Genomic DNA, 24,402 nt, shown 5'->3' with positions numbered 1-24,402 from the left:
GAAACGAAATAAGTATCGAACTACAGTTTCTACTATTCATTTAATGAAGATATTTATAAATTTATATTTGTCCTTTACCAATAGTACATATCTTATACAAAAAAAAATACAGATATCTATATATATACACTTAAGTAAAAATTTTTAGCCCCGATAATAATAACATAAAAAAAAATAACGTTAATGAAAAAATTCTATTTCAAACCCAATAATTTAAGCCCATTCCCAAGTGATATCGATTCTACCTAAAGCTGGATCAGCAATTGCTTGGAAAGCAGTTGGGGAGAAATCTAAATCATCGACAGCACAACCGACACATCTGTCAACAATAGTAACTTCAACAGAGTTATCACCATAGAAAGCTCTGATCTTCTTACCACAGAGAGGGTTGTGGTTTGGGTTAGCATCAATCATAGCTGCGTCGAACATAGTATGGGAAATAGCAATGATGTAGTCAGTATCTTGGGAAACGATACCACAAGCACCCATAGCAGGGGCGTAGTAAGTACCTTGACCGTGGTAAATTACACCAGTTTCTTCAGCATTAGGATCAGCAGAAGCATTGCTTGCAGTGGCGACGGTGGAGGTGGTAGCTTGTTCAGTGCTAGAAGTGGTAGTGTCTGGTTGGGCACTGGTGGTTGGTTGGGAACTGGTAGTTACTTGTTCTTCAGTAGAAGAAGTAGTTGGAACTGGATCTTCAGATGATGAAGTAGATGAAGTAGATTCAACTGGAGCAACAGCTTGAGTGATGGTTTGACCTTGTTGGTTAACTAAAACAGTAGTGTAAGCAGTGACATAGACAGTGTGTAAAGCTGGAGCAGCACTGATAGCACTTAATAAGAATGAACTTAAAGCGACGGTAGATAATCTCATAATGAATGAATGTAGTTAGTTAGTTAGTTGAGTTTTCAAAAGAATGAATAAAGTAAGAAATTTGTAAAACAGATAAAAGAGTGGCTGTTTGTACTATGTCAAATGAATGAATGTAATTATTTGATGATAAGAAAGAGATTAAGATTTTGATTGATCAATGGAGCGGATTCATGAAACCTTTTATATGCAAAATTTTCAAGACCCTGGGGCCCAGAAGTTTGTTTATTCTTCCCTCGAGAAAAAAGGAAAAAAAAGTCCCGTGGTTTATTTTTTTTGTTCCATGGAACCTCTAAAAAATATTTAAGATTGTTTTACTTATTTTTTTAGTTTTTATTAATATTTTTCCGTTTCAGAACCTGCACAGTAGAAACCAATGACGTAACAGAAGAGGATAGTAATGTTAGAAAAAAAGAAACTAACTTCATTTTGTGTATCAAGATATGGTAAGATGGTAGAAGAATAATTTTTGTGAAAGGGGGATCTGTATAGAACAAAATGTGGCACATCAGAGTTTAAAGTTTAGATTGAAAAAAATTTTCACACGTTAAAAATGATTTTGTGTTTACGTTCCATTGACAGAAAATAATCCCAATTAGGAATATAGTGCCCAAAGGTCGTGCATTCCATTCAAAATTCATTAATTATTGGTACCCACACACGCACACATTTGTATGAAAGGGGGGATAGTAGTGTATATTGTCCTAGTCCATTGTTTTATTAAAATACATTACTTCCTTATTGATCTGAGAGTCGTACAAAACGCAGATTTACAATAGGGAAAAATGCAATTAAGAGTGTAATTTTAATCCTTTCGTTTCTTCCCCCTTCAAAGGATTTACCCTTGAAACCTTCGCTAGTATCCAGCTGATGTCGTTACCTCTTGACAATCCCCTGTAACAGTAATAACAATAATAACAGACTCGTAACTCCTGTTAAGCGCAAGCTAAATATTCGTGAACCTACGGTAAAGTTGACTATGGCAGGTCTGCCTAATCACTTTGGTACGACATCCTAATAAATCAAGTGTGACCCATCGGTCTAGATCTAGAACTTCTGTTATATTTTTCCACAAACATGAATGATCCGTTCTACTATATCTCAACTTTTTTTTTTTTACGAAATACTTCTGAAGCGAGCACTGTTTGAAATTTCTTTTTGCTATAGACCATTTCCTGTTTTGTGAAATCTTAATCTCGATTTGAACTCATCATGCCGAAAAAATCATCCAAGATCCCGATTCTAGACCGGAGATTCCAGATGAGGGTGTGCACCGGAATATTTTAATTTCCTAAACCGGAATAGTAATTAATTTATTTTATAAAATATTCAATATAATAATTTGCAATATAATAAATTCATTTCTTTTTTAAATAAATTGATTTCATCCTCTGCCAACGGCACTTCAACGGCACGTAATATTTAAATAATATATTCTCGTTTCGACAGCTTATTGGTTGCATAGCACTACTAACGGAAATCGACGTACAGTCACAGCCTATCCAATAGTCGACGTTTATGCATAAAATCCTCAGGAAAATATCAGTCGTGTTTAAGCCCATTTAATCAGCTCAAGATTATCTCATTCATGGGCAAAATGCCTTTCCAACAGTTTCCCTAAAATCTCTCGGGATCTAACCCCCTATTTCATTTTAGAAATAATATCGAACGAATTAATTTAACTCAAAGAAGTAATATCTATTAAAAAAATATCAAGAATGCTTATGTAATTAATGACTATACATTTTTTTATTTACTGTGTGTATGTGTGTGTGTGTGTGTGGATATTAGTGGCGAAGTCTTTATTTGCTTTCAATTTATTCACATTACCCCCTAATCTATGCATCTATTAGGGAACACCGTTTCTAATTGGCTGAATAACCATTTACTCTGAAAGGAAGTCAACCCTATTGTTTTGGCTCGTAATCTCATATTTCTATCATCCGTAATCAATATACAGTACTTGAAGAGCTTTGCCATTTTGGAATTCAAAACCACGGAATTCTCACGGGATGAATTATCATTATGATAATAAAGATTTCCACTGGATTTCCTATTGGTTCCGACACCGGATAAGCGTAAATTCAACCCCTTCATTAATCTCTTTCCAATTTGATCGTGTTCATTTACGCAATTCAAAATAGTTTCATCTACATTCGATCTCCAATTGGAATTATTTTCAAATTCGGTAGTTTCATTGATATCACTGGCTATTGTTCCATCAAATCTCAAAGGTAAAATCTCTCTTGAAAAATATAATTCTCTAATGATTATGACAGAACGTGTAGCTGCATCAGATATGGTTGCTTCGGTGGATTTTCTTAATGCTCGTAATTCTTGGAAAACAATTAAGGGGATCAGAACTTTTACAACCCCATTTCTAACACATTTGAAAATACGTCCACAATGTCTTAACCAAATATTAGTATCTAATGTGATATAAGTAATATTTGAATCTATCTTATCTCCAAAATTTCCTTCGATATTCGAGTCATCAGTATGAATCATATCACCCAATGATAGTGGATCAGTAGGTGTACCTATAAAACTGTCCTGATAGTAGTCTTGATATTGATGTGGGGTGGTGGTGGAACCAGTAAGATATGGTCCATGTTGACCTTCGCCAAGATCCTCATCTTCATCACCGACATCTTCATCCTCGAGATCTTCCAGTTCTTCTTCCTCTTCATCATCGTCGATTATTTCATCGCCAATTTCAATATTCTCATCATCGTACAAGTGTGCATCAAAGCCACCAAACCATAATTCATCCTTTTGTGCCGAACTTAAATTATTATTGGTGTTCATGGTTAAATTATCAGCTGAAATAGGTTGTAAGAAATTGTTTTGAACAAATCTTCCATCACCCAATAAGAATTCTTCAATATATGCAAAATTCTCATTTCTATTAGTTCCTCCACTATCCATCAAGACAGAATCTCGTGAATTATAAATCTTTTCATCAAATTTGAATTCTTCATTAGTTCTAACCAATCCAAATTCATATTCATTGGCTATTGTTCTAGCTAATAAAATAATTCTGATAATACGTTCATCATTATCATTCTCCATTTGATTTCTTGATCTTTGATCTCCATCTAAATTTGTAGTGGTATTATTGATGACAGGATATGTTCCACAAACTGGTAAATCGAACATATTCGGATTTTTAACCCCCAGTTCATATAAATCACGATAATCCCCTTTTTCATCCACATAATCAAACCATAATGTCCCCCAACATTTCCATACTTCCGGTAAGAATTCATTCTCATTAAAATGACGAATATAATCATTCAATTGAAGATAATGAGTCAATAATGCACATAATTTGGGACTATTCTTCACGAATGAAAGTAAGGAATTCAAATATGTAATCAACAGTTCCCAAGGAAATAATTTTCTCAAAAGCCAACGAAACATTGGTTGTGAATTTGGATATTTCTTGATTGCTTCACCTGTACTAATTAAGAAATAAAGCCAGACAATAACATGACCCGTAGATGCTTGTTTAGGACCGATTAAATAATGATTCAAGATCCGGATTGAAAGTTCCAACACTGATTTATTTATGAATTGAAGACAATAGAACCAATCTGTGACTGAAAGATCTCCCGCGGTGATAGATTGTCCATCAACACCACCTCCACCGGAAGCAGTACTGGCGCTAGTAGTCGTGTTTGGACCTGTAGATGATGATGGAGGTTCTTCAATTTGTGATTGTGAAGTTGTTCTAGTTTTGCGTTTGCGATCTTTCTTATCTTTGCGTTCCTTAAGAGCTTCAGGTAATTGGAATATTTTTGCAAATGGATTCTTTGCATCCCCAAACCCAATCAAATGATTAATATTGGCAACGGCGAATAATGACCCCTTGTTGAACCAAAAGTTCATCTTTTCGATTGTGTTGGTTACACTTGGCAGGTCTTGATGATGTTGATAATAAGGTTGATTGTGATGCATTTGATCAGATCCACCATCTCCACCACTGCCACCACCGTTTCCACTTGTAGATGGGGTATACATTTCTCTAGTAAAGAAATTATATCCATTGGAATCAGATCCAAAAGTTAATCCATATCTCGTGACTAATTCAATTCCATATTGTAATTGTGAATCTTGAATAACTTCTCTACCACTATTGTTTCCAATTGTATCACCAACTCCATTAGAATCGTTGGTAGTACGATTGGTATAAATGCTAAGTAAAACTTTATGAATTTTAATAAAATCAATAATTGGTAATTCTAACAATGATAAAATATTTCTTTGGGTACATATATTTTCCACTACTAAACGTAAATAATGTTGAGTTGGAACAAAAGGATCTCTACAAATGACTGATTTCCCAATATTCACCAATGCATCCAAATTATCTTGTTGAACAGTACACATATGATAATAAATCTTTCCGTGTCCATATAAAGTTTTCATGGCAATTGAATACCAGTATTCAGCGCTGATTTTCCAATCAATAAATTTGGAAGCATATAATGCAATAGCCATCCTTGATAAATCTCCTAATTTTTCCAGCCACCATCCTTCCATTTCTAAAATGGGATCAGTTAGATTTGAAATGATATTAAAACAATATGAAATATAACACAGACAAATTTCATGATCTTGGAAAATACCCATTATATTCTTTAATACTTCTAAAAATCCAACTATTCCATATACCCACATTCTTCTTGGAATTTTATATAATTCAACAATATTTTTCCCAGTTTTGAATTGAGTTTGATTTGAAGATGGTTTTAATGATGTTACTAAGAAATCGTAATAATTGTCCAATAATGTAATATTATGATGATATACTGTCCATAAATCATTCAGTAATTCAGATGTTCGTGTAGTAGCAGATATCGCACCTCCTACACTCCCTCCCATTGTTGAAGGATTGGATTGTTGTAATAATGATGTGTTTCCATATACTGTACTTCCAGGATTATTAGTATTACTTGTAATTTGATTAATTTTAAGTGTTATTTCAATGCAATTTTTTTGTACGATTTCTTCAAAATTGACAATGTTCTTGTAAGTTTCCTTTAATTTAGTGGCAAGCTGTTGCTCCTCATCTGACATTGTCCGTTGCTGCTGCTGCTGCTGTTGTTGTGATTGTTGAGTCTGCTGTTGTTGTAATTGTTGTTGCAGTTCTTGAGGAGATGCCCGTTGAGGTTGTTGTTGTTGCTGTTGCTGTTGGTATTGCAGATACTCTGAATGTCTTCTAGAAGTTTGTTGAGATGCCGACATTTGGTCTTGATTCTGTCTCAGATCTAACACCGGGTTTGAGTCTGACAGATCAGAATGATTTTGTACCGATAAATGAGATAATTGGTTTATGTTAGGACTAGAAGGTACTTCATAGGCAGATGGTGCAGGTGTCTTTATGTGCTGTTGTTGTTGTTGGACGATATTCTTTCGTGCGGCCGATGTTGATCGCGTGTTAAATCGCGGGGATGGTATTCTTGGACTAGTTGGAGGATTAGCTATATTTGATGTATTTGGATTCTGAGTAAATGCATATTTCTTAGAAGCACTTTGCATGCCCAATGGAGTTTGTAATGGATTAGGTGTTCTTTTGTTGGCAGATGTATGTGACATATAAGTTGACATACTATTCTGTCTTTTTTGTTGAGCTGATGGGATCATAGGAAGATCAATTGGATGATGCCCCGGCAGTTGCAGATACTGTTGGAAATGCTGTGTTTGCTGTTGCAGCTGTTGTTGCTGTTGGTCTGTATGTGGTATTCTATCAAATGAATTATTCATGACCAATACACGAATGGCTAAAAAAAATAGAAAATAATTAAATAGCTAATGGCCAACAATTCCAAATGTGGGATTTAAATAAAAATAAAAAAAAGTATAGCAAGACAGCTTTTTCTATTGGAACAGTAGTAAAGTGTTGTCAATGTAGATGTTTATAGCGTCTTGATTAATTCCCTTGTTGTGTTTGTAGTTTTCGGTATTCTTTATGCTACTTCGTCTTCTTCTATTGGCTGCCTTTTTTTGTTGTAAAGATCAATCAATCAAAACCAATTTGAAAAGTAACAAATACAAAGTATATTTATAAGTGGTGTGTTGATTAGTATACAGTGTAGTGAAGGTGCAATGAATTTATGCTATCTATTAATAAAAAGTATTTCTGTAAAAGAGAGAATGAATTGAAATTCTTTATATTTGTTTTATTATTGCTTATTTCTTTCTCAGTCTTCCACTTTTTTTTATCAGTCAACGTTCAATCAAATTTACTGCGTATTAAAATCTTCCATTTTTTTTTTTGCTGATGATGGATGATTAATCAATGAAATTTCGGGTGTCATTTCCAAACAACAATGTACAATGTCATTTTTGCGAGAATTACAAAGAAGAAATCATTGTAGTTTAAACGTTCACACTCAGCAATGTTACCACAACTCAATTTCAATAGAAGAATTTAGGACAGTATACCATCTACTCAATTCTTTCTTTTACGACATTTATTGGTGGTGCTACTACTACAACGCATGAATGCCACGGCTATTTTTTTTTACCCTCTGCCCCTCAATCACACGACTTTCTCGGAAATTTGCAATCCAAATCCCTACAATCACTGCAAACCGAAAGAATCTCCTATTAACCCTATTAGATAAGGTGTGATAGCCAAATGAGTACTCGATGGTCATACTGCAGTACGTTATGTTTTGATGGGTTTAAATATAGATTAATTGTGCAATACTCCAACGGTATTGAAATGCGACAATGGACTTTGAAATCGACAACAAATGGATGCAAGATTTTAGATCTATTTTCTACCATGCACCGAAACGCACGAAATTGACATTTCGCTAATAGTCCGAACACTCCGTATATCCTTCTTAACTAGTCATATTTTCTCTATTTGGGCCATAATGACAATCCCAAATTATTGTAATCTGAAACCTGGGCTATGGGGAAAGTGAAATCGTGATGTTGCAGCCAAAAAAAATGCCTCACTATCAAATATGCATCGTAACTTAAAACGGAATTTAGAGAGATCTATATTTGAATTTTAGTGATGGAAATAAAAGAACTTGGGAATATTTGGGGTGATAATAGAGAAAGGTTTATCTCGGGAGTTTGGAGATAACCTTATTGCTGAATTTTGCGGGCAACCCCCGGAATGGTGTGGGTTTTTAGTAATTTTTTGTAACTAATCTTCGTCGTTTTTTCTCGGTATGGTATCCGAATTAGGGTTTTGTTGCGAGAAAGCCGAAAACCCAAAATATCTAACTGATATATCCACGAGTTTTTTGCACGTAGATACAAAATGAGTTTCATAATTACTAATATGTCAAGACAAAGACAATAGGTTCAATGTTCCGACGGTTAAACAATGCATACACCGATAACCGTTTCGCTTGATACATAAACCCGTAAAAGTACAAGCAAAATGAACAGGGATAAGGGTTTTAGAAGACGGATTATAGATACTAACTCGCCACTTTCGGCCGGGAGAATATCTTCTTTTACTAAGGCTTGTGTACAAAAGACATACAGATATCCGAAAGATGGTGCATTTTATTTTACTCTTTGAAATTCTCTCCTGAGAATGGACTCAATAACGTCAAAGGAATGGACTCAATAACGTCAAAGGTTGCTATTTGTTTTCACAATCCCTTAATTTTTAAGCTGTCCAAGAGATATACAGAGATGAAAATAGGCTACAGTTAACTTTAAGGAAGCTCGACTTCAATCTTCAAGGTTCGTTCCCTAGTATCCATAGTATCTTGATAAAATTGAATTTCATAATAGTACGAACACAGGTATGTTCTCTGAGGTTGAAAGTCTTTTCTTCTAAAGCCATATAATACAAGAACTTAAATGTCTTGGATCCCCTTAATGGTTTGCAATTATTAAACGTGAAAAATTTTATATTAAATTACCATACAAAAATTATAAGTTAATCGTAATGCTATCCTCCTTCTTTTCATTCTTTACAAAAAATCCATCTCACTTCATTCCTTTAAATAATTTCCAACAAATTCTATTTCAACATAATAGGGGAGAGAGTACTCTTCTTCTTGACTTCCATTTTAATTCTCAAACATTCATAAAAACATGAAAACCCAAAAATGACCAAAATTGAAAAGCATCTCCTTCTTTCATATAAAACAAATACCTGATTCTATGACATTAAACAAATGAAAGGAAAAGATAAACCCATATAAAAAAATCCAAAAAGTAATAAATCTCTGGGGGGCATATGGATTACTTCAACTTCTTCTTTGGTCTTAATTGATTAGTGTGACCACACTTTCTCTTACGACAGTTAGTGGCTCTTGGTGGTAATCTAGCGTAACATTTACGACAGATGGACTTTTCACAGTTATATTTGGAAGCTAAGGCCTTTAAGGATGGTTCAATCATCTTTAGTTACTTAGTGAAATATTGTAAAAAGGAGAGAAGAATCCAAATGGGTTTTTTCAATTAAGTCGATTGTATGCGAAAAAATTTTTAGTGACTGACTCCTGGTGGTAGCATCAATGCTCCCTCACTAGTCAAGCGAAAAACTGTACTGCATAGTGAACTTCGTTCTGATTATGTAATCGATCATGGGAGGGTTTATTGTGAGAGCGTAAGAAAAAATTTGTGCGAAATTTGTTAACAGAGCGAAAAAATGGCCATGAGAGAAAGAAAAAAACTGAAAATTCAATGAAATTATTTAGCACGTGATGGATAGGGCTTCAACCCTAGATGAATTTCGTCGCGACAAGTATTGTTGCATTTGGAAGCGCGACTGTTTTTACCAAAGAGTGAAGACTATTTCGAATACAGCTTGCTTAGAAAAGGAATAGTGGACGCAGAACACAAAGGAATCAGATGTTTGGGATTTAAAATATGATTCTCGAACGTCTGTGAACTAAGTAGATATTGGGCCCATGCCATCGCATTCTGGGAGTTGAAACATTGATACTTAAAGACATCAACATTATTTTTCTGGAGTGTTCGTCATTGCCGAATAATTGGAATGTAATACGATTCCAACTAATGGAGTCCCAGATCTGTGAAGAGAAGTTATTACAGTGTGAATACAATGTTGTTGATTCTGTCAATTCCGAAAATATTGATGAAGTCGTTAAGTATCAATGTTTCAAATCTTGAGCGTTAGACAGCAGGCCATGTCAGCTTTTCAGTTGTAGTGATGGACATGACATCGGAAAGAGATGTGGGTGATCATCGAAGGTGAAATAAAAGTATGGTTTTTCTCTGTCTCTTTACTACTCAATCAGATCCTCAACCACTTGGTAGGAAGGCTAATTCTGCAACTAAACAATTTTCCATGATAAGGAATATTTTAAAGTATACTATGCTTGAATATGCTTGTATTGTCAGTATTTGATGCTCTTGCCTACCATCTTCGCTTTACATTGATATTGGGAAGGAAACCTCTCTTTTGCAGCCTTTCAATATCGATCGTTTAGTGAGACATTTTACAATGTCGTTGGGGGAAATGTCGTGATGTTTTGAAATTGAACAAATTCAACCAGGACCAGAAAAAGTGCTGCCAAATAATACATCACCACCAATTTATGGAATTAATCATAGAATCAATTCATTCAACCATCCATTCAATATGAATGAAGACAATACCTCGGAAGATATAACATCTGTTGAAAATAAAGAGCAGGAAGTATCGGAAGAGCAACCAACTGAAGAACAACAACAACAGCAACAACAACAACAACAACAAGTTCCGGAAGATGATGTTGATGACCAAGTGATGGAAACTGAAGAAGCACCAATTGAGTCCAACGAACCAACTGCGGAAGTGGGATTTTCTCCAGTCCAGGAAGAAGTTGGAAATGATCTGATAATACAAGAACCAGAAGAACCGCATACTTCATTTTTACAAATTCCGCAATCGGATAAGTATCAATACACCACTCCTTCAAAATCATTACCTCCCCTTAAAGATATCGATCAAATAACCACACCCAAGCAATTCGATGTGGCCAAGGATGTGGATGATGTCGCTGATGTAACAGTACTGAATGTGACTAGTTCACCTTTTAAGAATATTTTAGGCGGGATAAACGAACAACAAGAGGAACTTGATGCGATCGATGAAGAAATGAAAGATATCAGCGATGATGCAGTTAAAGCCGTAGCAGGATATTTATCAATTGATGAATCGAAGGTTCGCGAAGTTGCAAATCATCTGGAATTGTTTAAGGCTTTATTATCCAAGTCTAGTGAATTTCAAGAAATTGCTTCTCAAAATGATTTTCTTAAACTTCAATTGGAACAAATTAGTAATCGTAGTGTCAAACAAGTGGAAGTATTACAAGAGAAGTTCACCAAAGCTGATAATTTATCAACCTCTTTACTTCAAGAGAATGAACAATTGACATCACAATGTAAGACACAAGAAAATCGAATCAAAGAATTAGAAGACCTGAATTCGTCACTTAGGAATCAATATGATCGTCTTAAGGAATCATCTGAAGTAACAAATAAAGAATTGGACAAGATAAGAGAATCAGAAAATCATAAGGAGCTTCAATTCCAACAACAAGTGAATCAATTGTCTTCCACAAATATAGAACAAAGTAGAAAATTAAACGAATTAGTCAAAGAAATTAATGAAACAAGAAATGATAAATTTTCAATGCAATTGCAATTACAAAAATCACAAAACGAGCTTTCATATCTCAAGGATCAAAAGGAATGGTATGATAATGAATTAAAACTGGTACAAGAAAGATTCACCAATTTGATCATCCAACATGAAAAGGAATATCTTATGACTAATTCCAAGATTTCAAAATTAACTGCTAGAAATGAAACTTTAGAATCATTAGAAAAGCAATCTCAAGAAACCATAGCATCTTTATCGTCTAAACTTGAACAAGAAATAACCAAGACTTCAAAGCATCATACTGAATTTGAATTAGAGAAATCTCGTTTCTTGAAGGAATTGTCTGCTAAGGAAGAATTGATTGAATTGACAAAATTACAATCGGAACAACGTGCAACTAGAATACAGCAGTTAGAATCATATAGTGATGAAATAAAGTCAACATTAGGTGATCAAATTTCCAACCTTGAAAGCAAGTTAGCCGAAAAGACCGAGAAGGTGATTGAATTAGAAGAAAGACTCAAGAGAACCGAAGAAGTTTTGGATGCCGAATTACACAAGGAGACTGATTTACCAAAATGGACTGAATCTTCTGCATTAATTGCTGCTAATGGTATTTCATTATCTAAGATATATACTGAATATAATCATTTAAAGAAGCAATTAGTCTCTGAGAAAGCCCAGAAGCAAAAAATGGCCGCTCAGTTAGAACAATTCGTTAATGAATTTGAATCTAAGAAACCTGCATTGGCAAATTATCGTGATCAAGTTAAATTCTATGAAACTTCACTTAAAGAAATGATTGGAAAAGTTGAAATTATTCGTTCTGAAAAAGCTGAAGTTGAAAAGGATGTTAAAAGATTAAGAACCAGAATACTTGAAGATGAGAATGAAATGGTAGGTATGAAGAAATTGCTTAATGATTTAGGTAGACAATTATGTTTCTATTTGATTCATTCTAGAATTAGAGAAAATCAAGGTGATCCATTAACAGTTAGTGAAAAGAATGCTATTGAAAAGATCTTGGCCAAAACTGGTAATTTGGATGAAACACTGGAAACTGATTCCGACAGATTAATTTCTGAAAGATTGGTTGAATTTAGAAATATTATTGAATTGAGACAAAAGAATCAAGAATTATTAGTAGCTATTAGACAATTATCTAAACAATTGGAAAGCCATGAAGAAGAAAATAATAATTTTGAAAGTGTCGCTATTGAAGAAGCTAAGGATGCTATTCTTACTTTAGAACGTGAAGTTGATAGTTTAACATTAAAATTGGATGCCGCTACAAAGGAAAGAGATGCACTCAAGATAATCAGTGATCAGCCAACTTCGTCAAATGCAGAAGTAAAGTACCTTACTCAAGTGAATGAAGACTTAAGAAAGAGAATTGATGACGGTGATAAGATAATGAAGAGTTTAAGTGACCAATCATCAAAGACTATTCGTGATTTGAATGAAAAATTAAGAGATGTTACTGATGCTAAGAATGAATTATCGTTGAAGGTATCCATGGTGCAGAAATCAGCAGAATTGGCCGAATCTAGATTGATGAATTGTCAAAGGTCATTAGAGGATTCTAGACAAGAAATGTCGCAAGTCAGAAAAGAAATAGATTTCTGGCAACAACAAGCATCTAAGCAAGAATCTTTGATAGTTGAAAAAGCTCAAGAATTACGTACTTTAGAATCGGTTGTTTCTAAGAATAGAATTGCTATCAACACTCTTGAACGTGAGAAAGAATTTAGTGTTACATTACAGAAGTCATTACAAAATGAAGTTGATACTCTTAAGAATGATAAGATCAAGCTTAATGAATTTGTATTGAACTTACAATCACTCTTGAAAGCTCGTGAAGAGTCATCTAAGGAATTATCCGACAAGCTTAACTCATCCATTGAAAACTATCAAAACTTACAAACCAAACTTGCTGAAAAGGAAGAACGTATCCAAATTTTATCTAGTCAAACAGAATTATCACTCAAGGCTCAAAATACCAAGTTAGAACAAGTGAATGAAATAAGTCGTCAATTATTAGAGACGAGAACTAAGTTATCCGAAAAGGAACGTTTGGTTGACGAGTTAAGAAGAAAAGTTGAAAGCGCAAAGGCTCCTATTTCAGTTGTATCTCAACCAGTTCCAGCAGCTGCAATGTCTAGTTCAACATCTTCTGCCACTACCCAATCATTCGAAATTAATCAATTGAAGGAAGATTTGCGTAATGCTGAGATGCAAATTGAGGAATTGACCAGTCTTGCCAATGCTAGTGAATCTGCATTAGTTAATGCCACCAATTCATTTGAACAGTATAAGATTGATTCTGATGCAAAATGTGAAGCATTAATTAAAGAGAAGCAATATGTTGATGATGAAGTAAAGAGATTGCAAGATTTATGTAACACTACTGCTCAAGAATTACAAACTGCTCAACTGACTCATATGGAAGAAACCAATGAATTGAGACTGAAATTAAGTGAATATAAATTAAAGGCTGATGAATATGATAATTTGGATCGTGATTATCAAAATAAGATTGATTCTATTCGTAAGGATCTTGAACATCAAATTCAAATCTACAATGATGCTCAGAATAAATATCAATTGGAAATGAATCAAAATAATAAATTGAATGAACAAATTAATTCATTGAAGAATGATTTGAAAGAAAGAGCTAGTGAAATTGAACAATTGAAGAAAGAGTTAGAATCAGTTAAGGGAGCTTTATTGGCGAAGCAAGAAATGTTGGCTGCTGAGAAATCTCAACTCGAGACAGAATTGTCGATCTCTAATAATAAGATTACTGAATTGAAAGAACAAAATGATTTATTATTAAACCAAATGGAATTAACCAAGGCTTCTGCAAATATAGATGAGCAAGAAAGTGGCGATTTCAGTCAAGTGATTCATTACCTTCGTCATGAAAAGGAATCAAGCGATGCTAAATTGGTGGTTGCTACTGAAGAAAACCAAGAATTGAGGGTTAGGGTAGAACGGCTTCAAAATGAGCTCAATATCACCAAATCTGCATTGAGCAATGCTAACATGATTAACTTGGATACATCTATAAGGGATCATGAAGAAGTTTCATCTCAATTAGAACAATTAAGCATTCTTAAGGAAAGCAACACTACTTTAAGACAAGAGAATACCAAGAAATCAGAACAAATTCTGAAGTTAGCTAATCAAGTAGAAACCTTCAATGAAGAATTGGCATCAGCAAAGGCTAGAATCAATGAGCTTGCTGACGAAGTGGCTATGAAAGAACAATTTGTTAATTTAGCAAAGGAGGAAAACGAACATTTGAAGACAAAGTTGTCAAGCGAAACTGTGACTGAAAATGAATCTGGAGAGGTCATCCGGTTAAAGGATAAATTAAAGGATATCACAACTCAAGCCAATGCAAAACTACAAGCACAGAATATAAGGATTGGTACTTTACAAGAGGAGCTAGAAGCCTTGAAGGCGAAGACACCGGAAGAATCAACGGCTTCTGCTAGTACGGAGGTCGAAGTTTCAAAGAAAGAAATGGAAAAGGCTAAAGAAGATCTTGCGAAATCTAAGGAGGAGGTTGACCAATTGAATAAGAAATTGAAAGTTTCCAAAGAAGAGTCAAGCAAGTACATTGCTGAGAAAAACAATTTGGTTATCCAATTCACCAACAAACAAGCAGATTTGAAGCAGCAATTTAATAAAGAAAAGGATGAACTTCGCAAGTCTTTAGAACAGGAGTTTGAAAAGAAACTTTCTGAAGCAGGTGGTTCTAATCAATCGACTGCGGATCTTGAAAAGAAGTTGAAGGAGTCACAAGAAGCTTTGAAGGAAGAATTGAATAAAGAATACCAGCAAAAGCTAGCTGCATTGAATTCCGAACACGAACAAACCTTAAAGAAGTTGAAGGCAGAGCATGAAAAAGCTCTTGAAGCAAGAGAGAAGGCGAGTGAGCAGAAGATTAAAATGTTGAATAAAAAGATTGAAAAACTAGGTAAAACTGCCACATCGACTCCCAATGAATCCCCAAGTACTACTTCTAGACCAACCACCGGAGCACTCAATCAAGGTTCAACTGCTACAAGCTTCGGACGTCCTTCTACTGGTAACTCTCCTGCCCCAACTGGTTTCAGTCAACAAGGCACAGCACCGGTAAAACCAGTCCCAAGTCAAAATCCTTCAATGTCGCCCACTCCAAACCCTGCGGGTGTAGGTCAGAAACAAGCGTTTACTCCAAATCCACCAGGAAATCCTTTTACCGAAAGTACATTGACAGTTCATCGTGCTCCTGCCAAACAAGAAGCTCCAAAGTTCAATCCTACTCCAAATACAACCCTGCAGAACAGGAAGAGGTTCATTACGGGTCAACCTCAACCCAAAAATAAGAAGCAGAAGGATGCCTAATGTGATGTGGCTCTTTCTCGTGCTGTTTAATGGTGTTTAGAGCCTTTTCTATAGTTATATTTGCATGTATTATTAGCATTTTTTTTGAATAAAATGATTTGTTTTAGTTAGAAATCGATCGTAAAGGGATATTTACATCCAGTTTGCTTCAAATTTTTTGATGCTGCTTCCCCTCTGTCTTCGATTTCAAGGGATAGCGAATTCAAGAAAATCAGGTTTATAGCAGAAGCTAAACGACGAGGTCTTGATCCAGGGGGGTAGTGAGGAGAAGTGAACATCTTGACCCTCTTGCTCGTAGAAATGGCCCGGAGGTTTGCCAACGATTAGTAAAGTCGAGTTGGAGAGATATTTACTCATTTTGTCCCAACATTTGTTGGAATGGAATTGGGGTATCGATTCAATACAATAGATGATGCAGCAATTACATTTTCCTATCCAATTATAACATCAACATCTTGATTTTATAATTATTCGGAACCGAGATCTCGCTACCTTGATCCCCTCCGGAGGTTTCTGGTAATAAAATCAGGCGAAAACCGGTTGCAAATTCATCTCTAAAGGAGGGGAGCTTATTGTTGATTTTGTTGACGAATTTTCTCATTGGTCAAGAGGAAACCCGGCTCCGAAACATTCAAAGCCAGATTCCGTTGCGACCGTTAGTTGGATGGAGATGAGAGGAAACAATCGAAGGTTTCTTTCTTTTTGCCTCCTATAAGCCACCATTGAAATTTCGTGGAGGACACCAGAGTGGGGGATTGAATTGCGCACGGCAAACTCCTCACATTAAAAAATAAATTGCAAGATGATCCATCACGATAATTTTTTCGAGAATAAAAGAAATTAATTCCAGACCATGCTAAAATAAGAAAGTAGAATTGTTCTATATACTTTCTGCTAAGTACAACGTAGTTTCTACAACCATTACGTTCCAAGGTCGAAGTTTAAAAGGAGAATCTAGAATTAGGTTTGGCATATTTTTTATGTAGGTAGAAGCAGTTTCTTGGCGTACTTTCCAGTTAGAAATTCAAATAATTTTTCCGAAAAATTTCTTTTGGATTATTTTAATGAACTAAAACTATTTCGCCCCGCTTCATCGTTTGAAACTTTGCAGTAAAATCATTTGAATTTACTCATAATTTCAAACTCACTCAAAATTCTCCACTAGAAAATCAAAGCCCCTGCAAAATAAGAAACCCTGCTGATTATGATGTAACATTGTTTATGGGAAAAACAATAGTACAAAAGCCATTCTACGGAATAAATTTTATGCGCAACTGCGCAACGATTAAAAATATTGGGATTGGGGGGCCGGCCTGGACTAATTATTTTATTTGCTGCAATGCATAGTCTATTTTTATCGAATACTGACAAATACCTACGTCGTAGATTTTTACTAAATTTAACTCCTCTTATCATAACAAATGGAATCAATAATTCCCTCATTGTTAAATTATTAAACTTGTGGGGTTAAATGTAAATCATTTTCAAACTATTTATTCTGACAAAAATCATCACTAAAATTCGGACTTGTTAGTTTTTCACTCTTTAGATTAAACAAGCAGCTGATAGCAATGACTAAGCAAAATTCAATCGAAGAGAAATACACACAACCCCAACACAACACTGATGTCCAATCTGAACCAAAGAAAAAGAAATTCAGATGGACTGTTGATACATCGGAACATCCACCTCAAGTGTTTAACTGGACTTTATATTTATCCATCTTTGTATTTGGTATCTTAGGTGCTGCTAGAGGGTATGATGAAGGTAATATTGCAGGAAACATTGCTCTTCCATCATTCCAAACAAGATTTGGTTTGAATGACGAATCAAAATCACCGGATTACATAGCTAATCTTAAGTCGAACATTACGTCTATGGTTCAGTTAGGTTGTATCGGTGGTGCCATAATTGCCGCAAAAACTGTTGACTACTTGGGTAGAGTTCGTGCCCTTCAAATGATTTGTATTTTATGGGTTGCTGCTGTCATTATTCAAATAACATCTAGCCTGGTTGGTCAATTATATGCTGGGAGAGCTATAGAAGGTCTTGCTATTGGACACACAACATCTATTGGACCTGTCTACCTTTCTGAAGTTGCTCCAAGTCCTATTCGTGGTTTAGCCAGTTGTATCTTTGCTGGTGCTGTTTATTTTGGTATCTTGATTGGATACTTGGCAAACTATGGTTGTATAGCAACAGTTCCAGCTACCATTGATGGAAATATTAACGATAACCAATGGAGATATACCCTTGCTCCAAAGATTATTCTTGCTGGTTTAATCTTCATCATGTCATTCTTTTTCTGTCTTGAATCTCCAAGATGGTTATTGAAAGTGAACAAACCTGAGCAAGCAGTGGAAAATTTATCCAAGTTGAGAAACTTACCTCAAGACCATGCATATACCGTTGCTGAATTAAGTGATATTCATGAACAAGTATTGAGTGAGAAGAATGCTACTGCTAACTCTAATATCTTCAACATGTTAAAGAGACTTGTGACAGTCAAGAGTATTGCTTATCGTTTCTTCTGCATTGCTGGTGCTGCACAAGTTCTTGGTCAATGGAGTGGTGCTAATGCCGTTACAATCTATTCCAACGAATTATTTGCTCTTGCTGGTATCAAGGGTTCCATTGCTACATTACAAATGTCTTGCGTCTTGGGTACAGTGAAACTTGTTGCAGCCTATGCTGGTGCATTCTTTATTATTGATGTTCTTGGTAGAAGAAAGGCTTTGTATACTGGTCTTACATTGCAAATGGTGTGTATTTTATACTTTGCTATTTTCTTAACTATTGTCCCACAAGCTGCTGATCCAAAGGGTGTCTTATCTCCCTCAGAAGCTAGTGCTTCAAAAGGTGCCCTTGCTGCTATTATCTTGTCTGGTGCAGGTTGGACTATTGGTTTTAATTCTATTCAATACTTGATTGGTTCTGAAATCTTCCCATTGGACATTCGTTCGTTTGCTCAATCTTTAGTTATGGTTTTACATTTTGCTAATCAATATGGTAATTCCAGGGCACTTCCAAGTCTTATTCTTGCCTTGAAACCATATGGCGCATTTTATTTCTTTGTTGCCGTGATGGTTCTTGGTCTTGTGTTTGCATTCTTCTTGCCTGAATTACATGGCAGAAGTTTGGAATCTATTGAAGAAATCTTTACATTACCTTGGTACAAGTTAAGACATTCAACTACACTCGTTCCTGACCATTCTCAAGTTCATATTGTTAATGTTATTACCAGAAGGAGTGTTGTTACTAATAATTTGGATTCTAACAAACCCGAAGAGATCTTTATAGAAAAGAAGAAGAATATTGTGGATGAAGAATGTGAAGTTGGAAGTAGATACAGTAAGTAGTTTAATATATGTATTTCCTGTCTTTTAGTTAAATTAAATCCCTCTCTTATCAGGACATGAACTTTCCAATCGTGCATAAATCACCCGTTCATAATTGACGACATTTTGGGGCTGGTGAAATCTTCATCATGTACAGCCAAAACACAAATGGGTGCAAATTGCGCTTTTTATTTTGTAATTTGCCACGAATTTAAAAAAATAATATTTCTCTAAGAAATGTTAAAAAATAATTTATTGTATAGGTACAAACGTTATTATAAAATTAGGAATCTTAATAGTGTTTAATGATTCCATTAAACTAAGAATTCTCCAACAGGACAGCATAATACAGTAATTAATTAATAGAAAATATTTTGAACATAACAACGGACAACAGAACTAAGAATCACGAAACAAACAAAGCATGGGATGAACTCTCAATTCTTTTGTAGAAATCCTTTAATTATACTTAAAACAGAAGTTTTATTCATAAAATTTATATACTTAACATATTTAAGTCTATATGCTATCTAATCACGCCTATAATAATAAAATTCCAGCCATTGCAGCCAAACCACCAGCACCAACAAGTCCAGTGTCAAGTCCAACCGCACCACCTTGGGAGTCGGAACTTGCTCCACTCATGGCACCTCCAGAGCTTTTAGCAAGAGATTTTGAACTAGATTTTGAACTAGATCCTCCAGAACCTCCTTCCATGGACATAAGTGAATCTCCTCCTGATAATTCGGAAGGCAGTGCTGTCTTTAAAGAAGGCTCATCCGACTTTCCATTCTGTGTAACTGATGGTAGATTGGAGTCGGTCTCTAAAGTATTAGAACCACCTGCTCCAGAAGAATCCGCTGAAACCTTAGAAGCCGCGGCAGAAGCTCCTCCAGCTGCTTTGGATGATGTTGAATCTCCCCCAGTAGCTTTAGAAGCAGCAGCGGAAGCACCATTAGGAGCTTTCGAAGCGGCAGCTGAATCGCCTCCTGGAGCACTGGCGGCAGCTGTTGATCCAACTCCTGGCGCGGCAGCAGCAACACCAGCTGCAGGTAAGCCGCCCCCAGGAGCCGTGGTTGCAACTTCTGAATCAGCTCCTTTAGTTTGGGTAGCTCCTGCTGCAGTAACAGCAGGCATAGAAGCTTTCTCGGTGCCAGCTGCCAAAACAGTTGATAAGGAAACACTAGTTAATAATAATTGGGTAGATAATTTCATGGTAGTGTGTTTGATTTTATGATGGTTTTGAAACGAAAACTTTCCTCTGTAACTTTTGGAATTCTACTATGTATTTATACACTTATGCAAATTGAAATGTGATACCAAGCATCGCGGAACGCGTTGTTAGGTGGCATTCAGTCCATCACTGCCTCGATGATTGTTAAATGTAATGATGCGTATTGGCAACAATAGATAGCAACTGTAGTTTTTTTGGCGTTGAATGAACATTCACGGTTGCAACTTTTTTGTATGCAGCACGAATGCAAATTTAGTACCCAAATTTGCTTCGTTTGGAAAGGAAATTCACGTCTTATCCATTGTTTATACTAATAGAAACTCTTAAAGTTACAAAGGTAGTCTATCTCTCAAATAGGAGTGTTTTCTTGAGATAATTATGCGCCTAGTTTGCGATTCTGTATATATGCTTACAATAAGAAGAGTTATGTCAATATGCATTCTAAATTAGACAATAAGATGTTACACAATACCAGACTCGCACGCTTGCACCAAACTCTACCTGTTTCTATGGTAAAGACTGCAAGTCTTTAATTGCTGAGAATGTATCCTGTACCTTTTGAATGCCTATCCATTTATAGATTGATAGTTGCTTTGACGTATGTAATGAACTCGATTCTATCGTCCTTGCATATCGTTCATAGGAGTTGGTTAAATGCAGTACCCCGTAAATCAATCACACGTGCAAAAGTGGTCGGAAATCGTAGACATATTTTTTTTTTTTCCTCACTGAGTTCCAATCCATCGCAGATTCCCGTTATTCAAGCTTAAGAGTCTATCACCAATTATAACTCACCTTACTACCTACTAAACACATACAAAAAAATCAAACATGGGTGTTCCAGCATTATTCCGCTGGCTATCCAGAAAATATCCCAAAATCATCTCGCCCGTCGTCGAAGAAGATGAAGATCCAACATTAGGCATAACCGCCAACTATTCCGACCCTAACCCAAATGGAGAAATTGATAATCTTTATCTAGACATGAATGGGATTGTCCATCCTTGTTCGCATCCAGAACACAAGCCCGCCCCAGAAACAGAAGACGAAATGTTCTTGGATGTGTTCACATATACTGATCGTGTTTTAATGATGGCTAGACCTAGAAAAGTATTAATGATCGCCGTGGATGGGGTTGCACCTCGTGCCAAAATGAATCAACAGCGTGCTAGAAGGTTCAGATCTGCTCAGGATGCAAAAATAAAACAAGAAGAAATGGATCGAGAAATGAGAGATCGTGAATTGAGAGGAGAAGTTATTGATGATGCAGTTAAGGGGAAGAAACAATGGGATTCGAATGCTATTACCCCTGGTACTCCATTTATGGACCGATTGGCCGAGGCGTTGAGGTATTGGGTAGCGTATAAATTGAGTAGTGATCCTGGTTGGAAGGATTTACAGGTTATTATTAGTGATGCTACTGTTCCTGGAGAGGGTGAACATAAATTAATGAGTTTTATTAGATCACAAAGAAGTGATCCGGAATATAATCCAAATACTAAACATTGTATTTATGGATTGGATGCTGATTTGATTTTTTTGGGTTTGGCAACTCATGAACCACATTTTAGAGTGTTGAGAGAAGATGTGTTTGCTAATCAAAATAAACGGATGACTATTTCTGATCAATTATCATTAACTCAAGAACAATCGGATTCCATTCAGGAAAAGGATAAAAAGAAACCATTTTTATGGTTGCATGTGAATGTATTAAGAGAATATCTTGCTGTTGAATTATATAATCCTCAATTACCCTTTGCGTTTGATTTAGAACGTGCAATTGATGATTGGGTTTTTATGTGTTTTTTCGTCGGTAATGATTTTTTACCTCATTTACCAAGTTTGGATGTTAGAGACAATGGTATTGATATATTAGTAAATTGTTGGAAAAGATGTTTACCTCGATTACGTGATTATGTCACCTGTGATGGGAAATTAAATATTGAAAGTGTTGAAAAATTAATGTCCAATTTAGCATATAAAGAAGATGAGATCTTTAGACGTAGGAGAGAACAAGAGCAGCGTCGAGAAGAAAATCGTAAAAGAAGAAAAATTACCGATGAACAAGAACAAGCACTCAAAGAAGTTTATTTACCTCAAGTCACAAAGGGTAAAGATAAAGCACCAATTACTGCTGATGTTAATATGCCATTAATGACCACCAGTGGGGAGTTGGTGGAGGGATATGCACAATTATCTAATAAAGATATTGTACAAAACCGAGACGTGATAACCCAAGCCAATTTAGCTAATGCTGATGCTGCTGCTGCATTGAAGAAATTGATCGATTCGAAGAAAACTCCGGTCAGTGCCGTCCAGGCCCGAGATGCAGTAGTGGCAGACCAAGACACAACAACATCAGAAGAACCATCCGATGTCCCATCCGACATAGAACTTCCCAAAAAGAGAATCCACACTCCTGACGCCGACGAGGATGAAGATAATGATGATGTCAAATTATGGGAACCCGGATATAGAAAACGTTATTACGAAGTCAAATTCCATCTCCGAAACGATGAAGAAATTAACGAGATGCGTCGAGCATTAGTACGTCATTATTTAGAAGGAGTTGCATGGGTTCTCTTGTATTATTATCAAGGATGTCCATCTTGGCAATGGTATTTCCCATATCACTACGCCCCCTTCGCTGCTGATTTCACCAATATTATGGAATTAGTACCTAGTGGCAGGATTGAATTTGAATTAGGACAACCATTTAGACCATATGAGCAATTAATGTCTGTGTTGCCTGCTGCTTCTGGACATACTTTGCCTGAAGTTTTCCGAGGATTGATGTCTGAACCTGATAGTGAGATTATTGATTTTTATCCTGAGGATTTCCAGATTGATATGAATGGGGCCAAGATGAGTTGGCAGGGGATTCCATTATTGCCATTTATAGATGAGAAGAGGTTGTTGGGTGCTGTGCAGGGAAAATATGGATTATTGACTCCTGAAGAAGTTGAGAGGAATACTAATAAAGAAGCTGTTTTGTTTATTTCAACCAAGAATAAGAATTATAAACGGTTTAAGGAGGGTTTGTATGAGAATAAAGAGAATTGTGTCAAGTTTAAGTTTTCCAAGAGTTCTTTGGCAGGTCTGGCGATGAAGAATGAGGTGTTTGATCCGAAAGCGATATTTAAGTTTCCATTAAAACAAGGAAATATGCCAAATATTGATAATAAAGAATATTTCCAAGTTATTTACGAAATGCCACCAAAAATACCGGGGAAATCGATGTTGTTGAATGGATATATCGCACATACTCCAGCCTTGACTGATGATGATAAGAATAAGATTATGTACGGATATAGAGGAAACAATGGTGGTGGTGGTAGGTTTAATTCTCCATTGGATAATAGTGATTATATCAACCATGGTCCATCGGGTAAAGAATTGTATTTAACTTATAGTATGAGAAGAGGTGGATATAGGGCATATTTGCAATATTTGAAAGATGGTGTTCATCCTGATGAGACAAGACCGCAACAACAAAGAACCGGTGGATTTCAGAGTCGTGGAGGATATCAAGGAAATTATGATAATAATCGTGGGGGATATAATCAGAATTATAGACAACAACAGCAGGGAGGTTATCAGCAGGGGGGATATAATCAGAACTATCAACAAGGGGGATATAATCAGAATTACCAACAACAAGGATATCAACAAAACTACCAGCAACAGGGTTATAATCAAAACTATCAACAACAAGGTTACAATCAAGGCTATCAACAACAAGGTGGCTACAACCAGAACTATCAACAACAGGGCTATAATCAGAACTATCAACAACAGGGAGGATATAATAGACAGCAAGGCTACAATCAGAATAATCCTCAAAGAAACAGTCTGAGGTCAGGATATATTCCACCTCCACCAGGCAGTGGAAACAAGAATGGAAGAAACAGCTACAGACAATAAATGTGTATTTACTTTGTATTATAAGATATTTCTATGTTATT

At 35.7% G+C, this 24,402-nt stretch overlaps 6 protein-coding genes across 6 annotated transcripts; 3 read left to right on the top strand and 3 right to left on the bottom strand. All coding sequences in view use genetic code 12, as the record gives it.

Moving 5' to 3' along the window:
• Nucleotides 1-213: 213 nt before the first annotated feature.
• Nucleotides 214-873, bottom strand: DAG7 (Dag7p; the record flags this gene model as incomplete). Its single annotated transcript, XM_049404868.1, has 1 exon — nucleotides 214-873. One exon carries the CDS (start codon nucleotides 871-873, stop codon nucleotides 214-216), a length of 660 nt encoding a protein of 219 aa, XP_049265412.1.
• Nucleotides 874-2,703: 1,830 nt separating this feature from the next.
• On the bottom strand, nucleotides 2,704-6,639 carry J8A68_001235 (uncharacterized protein; the record flags this gene model as incomplete). The annotated part of the gene is made up of 1 exon (XM_049404867.1): nucleotides 2,704-6,639. The coding sequence occupies one exon, from the start codon at nucleotides 6,637-6,639 to the stop codon at nucleotides 2,704-2,706; it is 3,936 nt and encodes a 1,311-aa protein (XP_049265411.1).
• Nucleotides 6,640-10,465: 3,826 nt separating this feature from the next.
• On the top strand, nucleotides 10,466-15,865 carry MLP1 (Mlp1p; the record flags this gene model as incomplete). The annotated part of the gene is made up of 1 exon (XM_049404866.1): nucleotides 10,466-15,865. One exon carries the CDS (start codon nucleotides 10,466-10,468, stop codon nucleotides 15,863-15,865), a length of 5,400 nt encoding a protein of 1,799 aa, XP_049265410.1.
• Nucleotides 15,866-17,436: 1,571 nt separating this feature from the next.
• On the top strand, nucleotides 17,437-19,224 carry HGT17 (Hgt17p; the record flags this gene model as incomplete). Its single annotated transcript, XM_049404865.1, has 1 exon — nucleotides 17,437-19,224. The coding sequence occupies one exon, from the start codon at nucleotides 17,437-17,439 to the stop codon at nucleotides 19,222-19,224; it is 1,788 nt and encodes a 595-aa protein (XP_049265409.1).
• A 519-nt stretch (nucleotides 19,225-19,743) lies between these two features.
• On the bottom strand, nucleotides 19,744-20,418 carry J8A68_001232 (uncharacterized protein; the record flags this gene model as incomplete). The annotated part of the gene is made up of 1 exon (XM_049404864.1): nucleotides 19,744-20,418. One exon carries the CDS (start codon nucleotides 20,416-20,418, stop codon nucleotides 19,744-19,746), a length of 675 nt encoding a protein of 224 aa, XP_049265408.1.
• An 850-nt stretch (nucleotides 20,419-21,268) lies between these two features.
• On the top strand, nucleotides 21,269-24,361 carry RAT1 (ssRNA exonuclease; the record flags this gene model as incomplete). Its single annotated transcript, XM_049404863.1, has 1 exon — nucleotides 21,269-24,361. One exon carries the CDS (start codon nucleotides 21,269-21,271, stop codon nucleotides 24,359-24,361), a length of 3,093 nt encoding a protein of 1,030 aa, XP_049265407.1.
• Nucleotides 24,362-24,402: the final 41 nt, after the last annotated feature.

This window comes from Hemisphaericaspora subhashii (assembly GCF_019202705.1).
Source record: "Hemisphaericaspora subhashii strain CBS 10753 chromosome Unknown scaffold1, whole genome shotgun sequence".
Lineage (NCBI taxonomy): Eukaryota > Fungi > Ascomycota > Pichiomycetes > Serinales > Debaryomycetaceae > Hemisphaericaspora > Hemisphaericaspora subhashii.
The sequence above is the reverse complement of the archived record's forward strand: the minus strand, read 5'-3'. Positions and strand labels throughout refer to the sequence as shown.